An 11,103-nucleotide genomic window follows, 5' to 3' on the forward strand; every position below is an offset into this window, starting at 1 on the left:
TACACCACTTCAGAAAAATAGTTGTCCAATCTCTTCTTAAAAACTTCCAATGTTCACAACCTCTGGAGGCAACTTCTGTTCCACTGATGAATTGTTCTCACTGTCAGGAAATTTCCTCCTTAGTTCTAAGTTGCTTCTCTCCTTGATTACTTTCCACCCATTGCTTCTTGTCCTGCCCTCTGGTGCTTTGGAGAATAGCTTGACTCCCTCTTCTTTGTGGCAGCCCCTGAGATATTGGAAGACCGCTATCATGTCTCCCCTGGTCCTTCTTTTCATCAAAATAGATGAAGAGAATTTGAAAGAATTGTCACTGTTTACACAGAATCTGGTCTGCTTATATATTTGTAAATGAGGTTTCATGTGATCCAGGAAAACGGGGGGGGGGGGGAATTAAATGTTGACAGCTGCACACATTGCTAATCCATCATTTCCCGTTTTCTATCTCATTTCCTGAGCGCTGTGAAGGGCCTTTCATCCATTGTACTTGTTCTTACGTAGGCCTCCCAAGATCATCTAAGAGCCAAGGTGGCGCAGTGGTTAGGCTGCATGCAGTACTGCAGGCCACTTCAGCTGACTGTTATCTGCAGTTCAGCGGTTCTAATCTCACCGGCTCAAGGTTGACTCAGCCTTCCATCCTTCCGAGGTGGGTGAAATGAGGACCCAGACTGTGGGGGCGATATGCTGACTCTGTAAACCGCTTAGAGAGGGCTGAAAGCCCTATGAAGCGGTATATAAGTCTAACTGCTATTGCTATTGCTATCATGAAGCAGACTCCTCATCCTGATAAAACTAAATAAAACCTCTTTTATTAAGGTTAAAGGGAATTCCTCTCCAGCAAAGTTCCGGCCAACAGTCTTTCATGATATTTCACAACCACAGACCTTTATCAGGCTTGGAGGGTTGCCAGGCTGATATCTTCCAAACGCCACTCTGTAGCAGACAATACTTGGCAAGACGTCAGAAACAGATCTTCACCCTAATAAACTGAACTAATTGTCTCCTGCAAACTCCACTCCCCTTTTGCTCCTCTTTATTTTCCATGGGTGGGGCCATTCACCATCCACCTGTGCCTTTACTCCCAAGTTGGCCCTTGTTCCTTAGCTGTTCCCTTCTCCTGGCAGCTCTGCTCGTGCGCACATTGGGAACAGGCTCCAGTTGTTCTTCTGCCCCAGTGATGGCCAACTCCAAAGGCAGCTGACAACTTGGACGGTCTTGGCCCCATCTCTGCCTCCGACACAGAGCCCTCATCAGAGCCTTCCCCAGACTCCAGGACTGACCCATGTTCCTCCCCAATCTCCTCACTGTCTGATTCTGCCACCAGCTCTGCTGGCCACTGGTGGGCCACAACAGTACTTATAGTCCCATTTTGTAATCACTGTGGATTTGTAGTCTGGGCCCATTTTTAATCTCCATTGAGCTTCATTTATTTCTTTTGGACTTGAATTATCTGGGCCACCACAAGCAATCAGTTAAAATAAGATGAGCAAATGAAACCTCCACAAGCAGCAACGGGGCCACCAGATCTGGAAGTAAGAGCCCAAAGACCTACTTGATGTCAACAAAGAGACACAGTTTCTAGTTCTTTGCACCAGGATCTGGCAACTTTATTGTAGTGCAACATTGTGGTGGCAGGGTTTCCCCGAAGTTGTTGGAATAAATGGTCCCACCTGACCAATATTTCCTGAAAGGTGTGTCGTTTGCTTTTAGAAAGCATCGCCACAATATCTCCTTATTCCCATTAGACACCACCAGCAATATTGTTTTTCTGATTATTATTATACAATTGTATCACAGCGGCCAGTTGTTTTGCCGGATTTGGCATTGGTTACTAGTCGGGCCCCACCCAGGGGCCTAGGACGTCGTAACGTATTTTCGCAATATGCGTGCAGATCCAAGCAGTGCGGCTTTTTGCATTTGACTGATGGTGATTTTGTCAATTTTTAACTGTCTTAAATGTAATTCCAGTGCTTTTGGAATAGCACCCAGTGTGCCAATTACCACTGGAATTACCACTGCTGGTTTGTGCCATAGTCGTTGAATTTCAATTTTTAAGTCCTGGTATTTTGCGATTTTTTCATGTTCCTTCTCGGCGACCCTGCTATCACCTGGTATTGCAATATCTATGATTGTAACCTTGTTTTTCTCAACCAGTGTGATGTCTGGTGTATTATGCGCCAGTATTTTGTCCGTTTGTATACGGAAATCCCACAAGATCTTGACCATCTGATTTTCGGTGACTTTTTCAGGCTGATGTTCCCACCAGTTTGTTGCTGTTTTAATATTATAATTTTTGCACAAATTCCAATGGATCATTTGCTCTACTGAAATGTGCCGCAATTTATAATCAGTCTGTGCGATTTTTTTACAGCAGCTGAGTATGTGATCAACAGTTTCATCAGCTTCTTTGCAAAGTCTGCATTTGGCATCATCAGAGGACTTTTCGATTTTGGCCTTAATGGCATTAGTGTGGATTATTATTATTATTATTATTATTATTATTATTATTATTATTGTACAATTGTATCACAGCGGCCAGTTGTTTCGCCGGATTTGGCATTGGTTACTAGTCGGGCCCCACCCAGGGGCCTAGGACGTCGTAACGTATTTTCGTAATATGCGTGCAGATCCAAGCAGTGCGGCTTTTTGCACTTGACTGATGGTGATTTTGTCAATTTTTAACTGTTTTAAATGTAATTCCAGTGCTTTTGGAATAGCACCCAGTGTGCCAATTACCACTGGAATTACCACTGCTGGTTTGTATTATTATTATTATTATTATTATTATTATTATTATTTGTTCCATTTGGTTTCTTTGACAAGCCTGTTAAGCGCCTGCATTTGGGTTCCTGAGCCAGGCTTGGACATTTTATTTATTTATTTTTATGGAAAAAAAATATTTTTTTAGCAGATTTTTTTATTATTTTTTTCCCTTCTATAACACCTTACAGTCATTACATCAACATTGTTATGTCATCATACCTGTACATGTATATAATATTTCGCTTCTATACTTACACACCTTTATACACAGTTCTATATATATATTTATATGTATTGTTTTTTTGGCTTAGTTAATTTTATTCTTGTTTTGCAGCCATTTGTACCAATTGTTCCAAGTTTCATAATATTCCGACTCTTCTTTATCTTTTAATTTCAGTGTTAATTTGTCCATCTCTGCACAATCCAAAGTTTTTTTTTAATCACTAATTCGTCCGAGGGGGGTATTATTTTGTTTCCAGCATTGGGCAAATGCTATTCTAGCTGTAGTTAGCAGATGTGTTAATATGTACTTAATTTTCTTTGTATATTTCCCTTTGATTATTCCCAGTAGAAAGATTTTGGGTTTGTCTTTCATCTATTCTAATTTCTTGCACCCATTTCCAAAATTTTGTCCAATATTTTTGTGTTTCCAGGCAGGTCCACCCTATGTGATAGTAAGTCCTTGTACTTTTTTACACTTTCAGCAGGTCAGCTTCATGTTTGGGTATATTTTAGCCAATCTTGTTGGTGATAAATGCCAACGATTTAAACAGACCAACAAAGACAAGCTCATAACTTAAAACAACACAGGAACTAAATGTTCCATCTTACAGCAGTTACATATCGATGAATCTTGACAGTTATTGTTTCCTCTCCTATACATTTCAATTTTACATTTGTGGTCATCTTGTTTCTTACTCCTTTTCGTGTACAATTCCTCGGTTCCACCACAAAACCGCGTTCGACTAAAGGGCGCTCGACGAAACCGCGTAGCTGACGTCATCACAGCGCGACAACAGCGCAGAGAAAAAAGCACACTGTGAACGCTAAACCTAAAATTAACCCCTAAACCTAAACCTAACCCCCCTAAACCTAATCCTAAACCTAATCCTAAACCTAACCCTTAACCTAACCCTTAACCTAACCCTAAACCTAACCCTAAACCTAACCCTAAACCTAACCCTTAACCTAACCCTTAACCTAACCCTAATCCTAACCCTTAACCTAACCTTTAACCTAACCCTAACCCTAACCCTAAACCTAACCCTTACCTTAACTTGAATCGGCTTGCTTTTAAAGCGCTATTTAAAGCGCCCTTCTTTCTCCGCGCTCGCTGTTGTCGCCCTGTTGATGACGTCAGCGACGCGGTTTAATCAGGCGCGCTTTAGTCGAGCGTGGTTTTGTCGTGCCACGCAATTCCTCAATTATCAGACTATTATGTTACCTATATTGTATTGTATATACTTTTCTTACGTTAATATATCTTAACTTATCTTCTACCCTCTATCTTATCTCTATATCCTAATTGTTCCACTATACCTTAATTTTACATTTCCCAATTTCTTATTTCTTGTTTCTATCATCTGGCCATTTGTACCATTTTTTCCCCCAAACTAAATATTTTTTTTTCCAAACTGAATATTCTGACTCTTCCTTTCCTTGTATTTCCTTTGTCAAATTGTCCTTCTCCACGGCTTGGACATTTTAAACATATTGTGCATCTCCTCACTTTTGCTTATGTTTCTGTTCTTGCTTGAACAAATTGTTTCATTTAATTCCCGTATTGCAGCCTTGGGAGTTTTCCCACCTGGTCTCCATTTTATTTCCACTTATCAGTAATTCGGTAGTGGTTTCCATATTCTAATCTGCCCAAGAGAGCTTTGAACTTTATAACCAGTATTGGATTTTAATTTTTCGTTGAAAAGTCTCATTTCAACAAAGCTTCCACTTTTTGCAGTTCGAAACATAAGCTTTTTTAAAAAAATCTGTACTCCTTCCAGTCCTTCCATATGATTTGGTTCATCACTCTCCTAGCCAAGCCTGCCTTACTATGCCCAAAGGCATTTTTACTAGTCTTTGATTAAAGCAACCCATGTTCTGCCATCAGGCCATCATCTCAAGCCATGATTCCAAAATAGGTACCTCCCAGTTGTGAGGGTTCCGACCAGTGGTAAATTCCTAACTGGTTTACTACTGGTAGAAAGCATCCGGGCGGGTGGGTAGAGCCTCCTGCCGTTGCTACTACCAGTTCGCCCAAACCAGGCTGAACTGGGAACAACCCACCTATGGTTCTGACCGATGCTCTAATTAAATCATGAGCCTCAAGCCAAGCTTCAAAAGAAATCCAGTTATTTATTAGGAGCTTCATGTTGGCATGTTCCCAAGTGAAGCCAGCTCTGACCCCATGTAATTTATGCCCTGGCTTTGAACCAGGTTTCCCCCATCCCCCGCAAGGTGCGTCATCTGTCACATTCTCCAACGAAGCAATTTTTCGGGTTGTAGAGATCACTCCCCTCCAGCCACTGTGGGTAACCACAGTGATGGCCTTGAGAGAGGGATGGCTGGAATGTGCTTTTGTTTTGACTGAAGTGCTCCCTTGCTGTAGCTGCAAAATTTGTATTCCCATCCCCCTTCCCTATGGCAACTCGAGAGTAGACCAGGGATGCTTTGCAAGTTGACACCAGTGACATGTTGTAGCCAGTTTAGCCTCATACTTGGAACATAGAACAATGGAATTGAAGGTATCATGGATGTCTTCTTGTCCAACATCCTAGTCAGGCAGGAGAACCTATACCATTCTGGACAAATGGCTGTCCAATCTCTTCTTGAAAACATCCAGTGATGGAGCATCCACAATGGCAAGCCATTCCACTGTTTGTTCTCACTGTCAAGGATTTTCTCCTTAGTTCTAGGTTGGATCTCTCCTTGACGATCCATCCATCCATCCATCCATCCATCAGAATAAAGGCTGAAATGGACCTTGGAAGTCTTCTAGTCCAACCCCCTGCTCAAGCAGGAAACTCTATGCCATTTCCGATGAAGTGTTGTCCAATCTCTTCTTAAAAACCTCCAGTGATGAAGCAACCACCATTTTTGATGATAAGCTGTTCCACTGGTTAATTGTCTTCACTGTTAAGAAGTTTCTCCTTAATTCCAGGTTGCTTCTGTTCTTGATTAGCTTCCATCCATTTTCTTCTTGTCCTGTCCTCTGGTGCTTTGAAGAATAAGTCAACCCCTCCTCTTCACGGCAACCGCTCAAATACTGGAATACTGCTATCATGTGCCGCCTAATTTAACAACCGATTGACCCAGGGTCAGGTTGGCTGTCATGGGAGGCATAGAGGTGGTGCAGTGGTTAAATGCAGCACTGCAGGCTACTTCAGCTGACTGTAGTTCTGCAGTTCGGCTGTTCAAATCTCACCGGCTCAGGGTTGACTCAGCCTTCCATCCTTCCGAGGTGGGTAAAATGAGGACCCGGATTGTTGTTGGGGGCAATATGCTGACTCTGTAAACCGCTTAGAGAGGGCTGAAAGCCCTATGAAGCGGTATATAAGTCTAACTGCTATTGCTATTGCTATAGACCCAGTTATTAAATTATTTGAATCCCACCACTGACCAGTTGCCAGGCCACTGCATTTGCTAAAGCTAATGTCATCCTCGTAATTCTTAAAGGAGCCGTGCTATTATTGAAAAGCTGTAAGCCGATTGCTGCTGACTGATAATCCATGCACTGTTAATTTTGCACAACTAACATTTCCTCTTGCGTTTCAGGTGTCGAGCCAGAATGCAGGCTAAGCACAGGCAGGCTAGAATTTGTGAAAGTAGACAATTGTGTGAATGAAAACCAGCTGAACCTCCATTACTGCGAGGTAAGGAGCCTATGAGAGCAAAGGAGAAGGGTTTTTTCCCCCCATACTGCAAAGAGCTTGTGTCTAATTGCACAGAGCAGTAAATTATGGTTCAGATCAGGGGTGACATTCACTTACCTTCCATGCCAATTCGCGAATGTGAGTGCACATGCTCTCTCACACACTTCGCTCACACGAGCCACCTCCGCACATGCACACAGCCTTCCGTGAACGCACTTTTGGTGAAAAAACGCCTAAATGGGATGTGGTGGAGTCGGGGCGAGTGAGTGGGGCCACCCGCTATTTCCGCTACCGGTTTGGTTGAACCAGTCCGAACCGGTAGAATACCAACCGTTAAATCTGGTTCCGATTAACACTAAAACTATAGAAAATCCTCAACGCACGATCAAAATTGAGCCCAAGACGATTGAGTTTTGCCAGTTTTTATGACATTTCTTGCCAGACGTGGTTAACTGAATGACTGCAGTTGTTGAGTTAGTAAGGCGGTTGTTAAGTGAATTGGGCTTCCTCATTGACAGTAGGTTGTCAAGGGGGATCGCATAACCCTGGGACACTGCAACTGTTATAAATACCTGCCAGTTATCAAACTTCTGGATTTTGATTGCGTGATCACGGGGATGCATCAACGGTTATAAATGTGAAAAATGGTCATAAGTGTTCTGACCTAGGCTTCCCAAAAGCATGAAGTTGACTCCTCATCCCAATACAACCCTTTTTATTTAGGTTAAAGGGAATTCCTCTCCAGCAAAGTCCCGGCCAACCGTCTTTCAAGAGATTTCACAATTACAGACTTTTATCAGGCTTGGAGAGCTGCCAGGCCGATATCTTCCAAACTCCATGCTGTAGCACAGTGGTGGGTTTCAAAAAATTTTGGAAGCTCTTCTATAGGTGTGGCCTGCTTTCTGGGTCCACTGGTGGAACCTCTTCTAACCGGTTCGGTAGATTTGACGAACCGGTTCTACTGAACCGGTGCGAACCAGTAGGAACCCACCTCTGCTGTAGCAGCAATTACTTGGCAAGAAGTCAGGAACAGATCTTCACCCTAAATAATTGAACTAACTGTCTCCTGCAAACTCCACTCCCCTTTCGCTCCTCTTTATTTCCTATGGGAGGGGCCGTTCCCCATCTACCTGTTGCTTTACTCCCGAGTTGCTCCTTGTTCCTTAGCTGTTCCCTTCTCCTGGCAGCTCTGCGCATGCACACAGGGGGGAACAGGCTCCAGCTGTTCTTCTGCCCCATTGATATCCGACTCTGAAGGCAGCTGATAACTATCAGACGGCTCTGGCCCCCTCTCTGCCTGTGACACAGAGACCTCATCAGAGCCTTCCCCAGGACTGGCCCATGTTCCTCCCCAACCTCCTCACTGTCTGAGTCTGCCACCAGCTTTGCTGGCCACTGGCAGGCCACAACAATAAGTCACTTTTTCAGTGTTGTTGTAACTTTGAACAGTCACTAAATGAACTGTTGTAAGTCAAAGATTACCTGTACGAAATCCTATCATTGGTCAGTCCAACCAGCCAATTTTTTGTAGCAGATTAATAAATGAAGTCATGGATGATTATGAATGTCTGGAAGGAGAGAAGGGGATGTAGTTAGAAAATGATTGTTCATAGGCTGTTTAATCACCAGTTACCTCTGAGTAGTAGGACATCATTCATCATCTTCCCTGAAATATACCATTTGATAAATCACTCCTTCTCTTGTTTTTACCCCCGTTTGATTCCTTCTCTATTCTTTGTCGGCTTTCTAATGATGTGCCAGTTGACACGGCCCATATGCATTTGTATAGGAGCCTATACCATGAGGGTTGTAAGTTGATGCATTCACAATGTGGACATCACAGGACACACCTGATTTTTAAAGCCTTTTATTTTCTGCAGTCGTTAAATAAACTCATTGCAGCATTTGTACCAAAACCCAGGAATAAGTCCCCTCCCCCTTACCCCTTCTTCTTCTTCTTCTTCTTCTTCTTCTTCTTCTTCTTCTTCTTCTTCTTCTTCTTCTTCTTCTTCTTCTTCTTCTTCTTCTTCTTCTTCTTCTTCTTCTTCTCATCCTTCCTCTGTCTCCTCCTTCCTCCTCCTCCTCAGCTCTGCCACCCTATTCCTTCCACCAGCTTGGAGAAAAACCTTCTCCCCAAACAGCAATATTTTACATGCAAAGCTGCCTCTTCCTTTCTCCTTCTCCTCCCCTTCCTCTTTCCTTCTCTTCCTCCTCCTCTTCGTCTCCTCCTTCTCCTCCTCTTCTTCTTCTTCTTTCTTTTCCTCCTCCTCTTCCTTCCCAATCCCCTCCCCTTTCCCCCTCCCCCTCCTCCTCCTCCTCCTCCTCCTCCTCCTCCTCCTCCTCCTCCTCCTCCTCCTCCTCCTTCTTCTTCTTCTTCTTCTTCTTCTTCTTCTTCTTCTTCTTCTTCTCATCCTTCCTCTGTCTCCTCCTTCTTCCTCCTCCTCAGCTCTGCCACCCTATTCCTTCCACCAGCTTGGCACAGTCTGTCCACATCTCAATTTTTAACATCCTTCCAGCAGTTTGCACAGTGAAATTGGGATTTTAAGTTCCAACCCTTTGGCCTTTTCTCTTTCAGGGCAAGTGTGCAAGTAAAGCCATTTATAACATAACCCTGAACCACATTGAAGACATCTGCACCTGCTGCTCGGCTACCGCAACCGATGCCATGCAAGTCCCCTTGCGTTGCGCCAATGGCTCCCTGGTTCATCACCAAGTGTTGAATGCCAGGGAGTGTGAATGTCTCTCACGGAAATGCCAGCCGTAAATCCCCCAATAGAGAGGGGATGCATTTCAAGCTTTTTTCTCCAGATGCCAGAACATGTACAATCTGACTGTAATATTTTTTTTTTGGGGGGGGGGGGGATTGAGAGGATTTTGATGCTGGTCTAATCAAAGCCATGGAAGCAGCCAAGGAAGAAACTGCCTGTTTGGGATGTTTCACTTTGGATTGTTTCAGGGGTGCCATGTTTTGAAAAAGCCCAAAGAATTCAAATCATTTGGAGTCGTGCTGAGGATGGATGTTCCCATCAAAAGACTTCTATCCATGCGATGAACTGATACAAGGTTTTCAGCATATAGTTATTTTTTTTTCCATTTCAGTAGTTACTTTTAGGATGAATGACTAACTCTGGCTCCCCCTTTCGAATCAGAGTTATTCGCCTTCTGTTACAAGCTTCAATAAAACATTGGATTAAAAGCTGAGTCTTTCAAAAGCTTTTTTTCCCCCCTAAAAAGGGTTTACAGTGTGAGCCCATTGGATTTTTCCTATCTGCATTCTGACTGGGGAGTTGCGAATCAGGGATGAATAATAGGGCAGTTTGCAGCAGGAGATGAGGCCAATGTCTGATTCATTTACTAAACACAAAGTAGGAGAAGGAAGAAGCGGAGAAAGAGGAGGAAGAGATAACGAGGAAGAGGAGCAGGAAGTGGAAGAGGAGAAGGAAGAGGAGCAGGAAGAAGAGAAGGTGGGGGAGGAAGAGGAGGAAGAAGAGGAAGAGATAAGGAGGAGAAGGAAGAGGAGGAGGAAGAGGAGGAGGAAGAAGAGGAACAGATGAGGAGAAGGGGAAGGAGGGAGGAGGAAGAGGAGGCGGAGAAAGAGGAGAAGGAGGGGGAAGAAGAGGAGGAAGATGAGAAGGAGGAGGTGGAAGAAGAAGAGGAGGAAGAGAAGATGGAGGAGGAAGAGGTAGATGAAAAGAAGATAGGAGGAGGAGAAGAAGAAAAATAGGAGGAGGAGGGAAGAGGAAGAGATGAGGAGGAGGAAGGAGGAAGAGAAGGAGGAGGAGTAGAAGGAGGAAGAGGAGAAGGAGGTGGAAGAAGAAGAGGAGGAGGAAGAAGAAGAAGAGGAAGAGAAGATGGAGGAGGGAGGAGGAAGAGGAGGAAGAAGAGGAGGAGGAGGAGGAGAAGGAGAAGGAGGAGGAAAAAGAAGAGGAGGAGGAAGAGAAGATGGAGGAGGAAGAAGAAGAGGAACAGATGAGGAGAAGTGGGAGGAGGGAAGAGGAAGAGGAGGAAGAAGAGGAGGAGGAGGAAAAACAAGAGAAGGAGGAAGAAGAGAAGATGGTGAAGGAAGAGGAAGAAGAAAAGAGAGCAGGAGAAGAAGAGGAGGAGGAGGGAGGAAGAGGAAGAAAAAGTGGAAGTGATGAGAAGGAGGGAGGCAGTAGGAGGAAGAGGAAGTCGTAAAGTCACCAAGTTTGGATACCCCTGACCTATGGGAGACAATCTGCCCTGTTCATCCTGGTAGCAAGGTTGGGTACAAGGTATCCTTGTATTCCTCCTAGGTCAGGGTACGGCCCAAATTGCATGCTCTTCAGTGGGTAGCCAAGGCGCGGGTTTTCCACTGTGCATTTGACGTCTAAAATCTTATTTCATTGGGCTGTTGGCATTTTCCAAACTTGTTTAATTTCTATTTGCTTTTAATCGATGCTAGTTGTTTGTCCTAATGACTTGTTTGTGAATAATGAATTGCCGTGATTTATTT

At 43.9% G+C, this 11,103-nt stretch overlaps 1 protein-coding gene across 1 annotated transcript in view; it reads left to right on the forward strand.

Annotated features, from left to right (window-relative positions):
• The window catches only part of VWF (von Willebrand factor), a 185,105-nt gene extending 175,280 nt beyond the window's left edge, over positions 1–9,825 (forward strand). The window contains 2 exon segments of the mRNA XM_032221125.1: positions 6,532–6,629; positions 9,205–9,825. Of these exon segments, the coding sequence (XP_032077016.1) occupies positions 6,532–6,629; positions 9,205–9,393 (287 nt within the window). The 3' untranslated portion in view covers positions 9,394–9,825.
• The last annotated feature ends 1,278 nt before the right edge of the window (positions 9,826–11,103 follow it).

Source organism: Thamnophis elegans, chromosome 7, assembly GCF_009769535.1.
Source record: "Thamnophis elegans isolate rThaEle1 chromosome 7, rThaEle1.pri, whole genome shotgun sequence".
Taxonomy (NCBI): domain Eukaryota; kingdom Metazoa; phylum Chordata; class Lepidosauria; order Squamata; family Colubridae; genus Thamnophis; species Thamnophis elegans.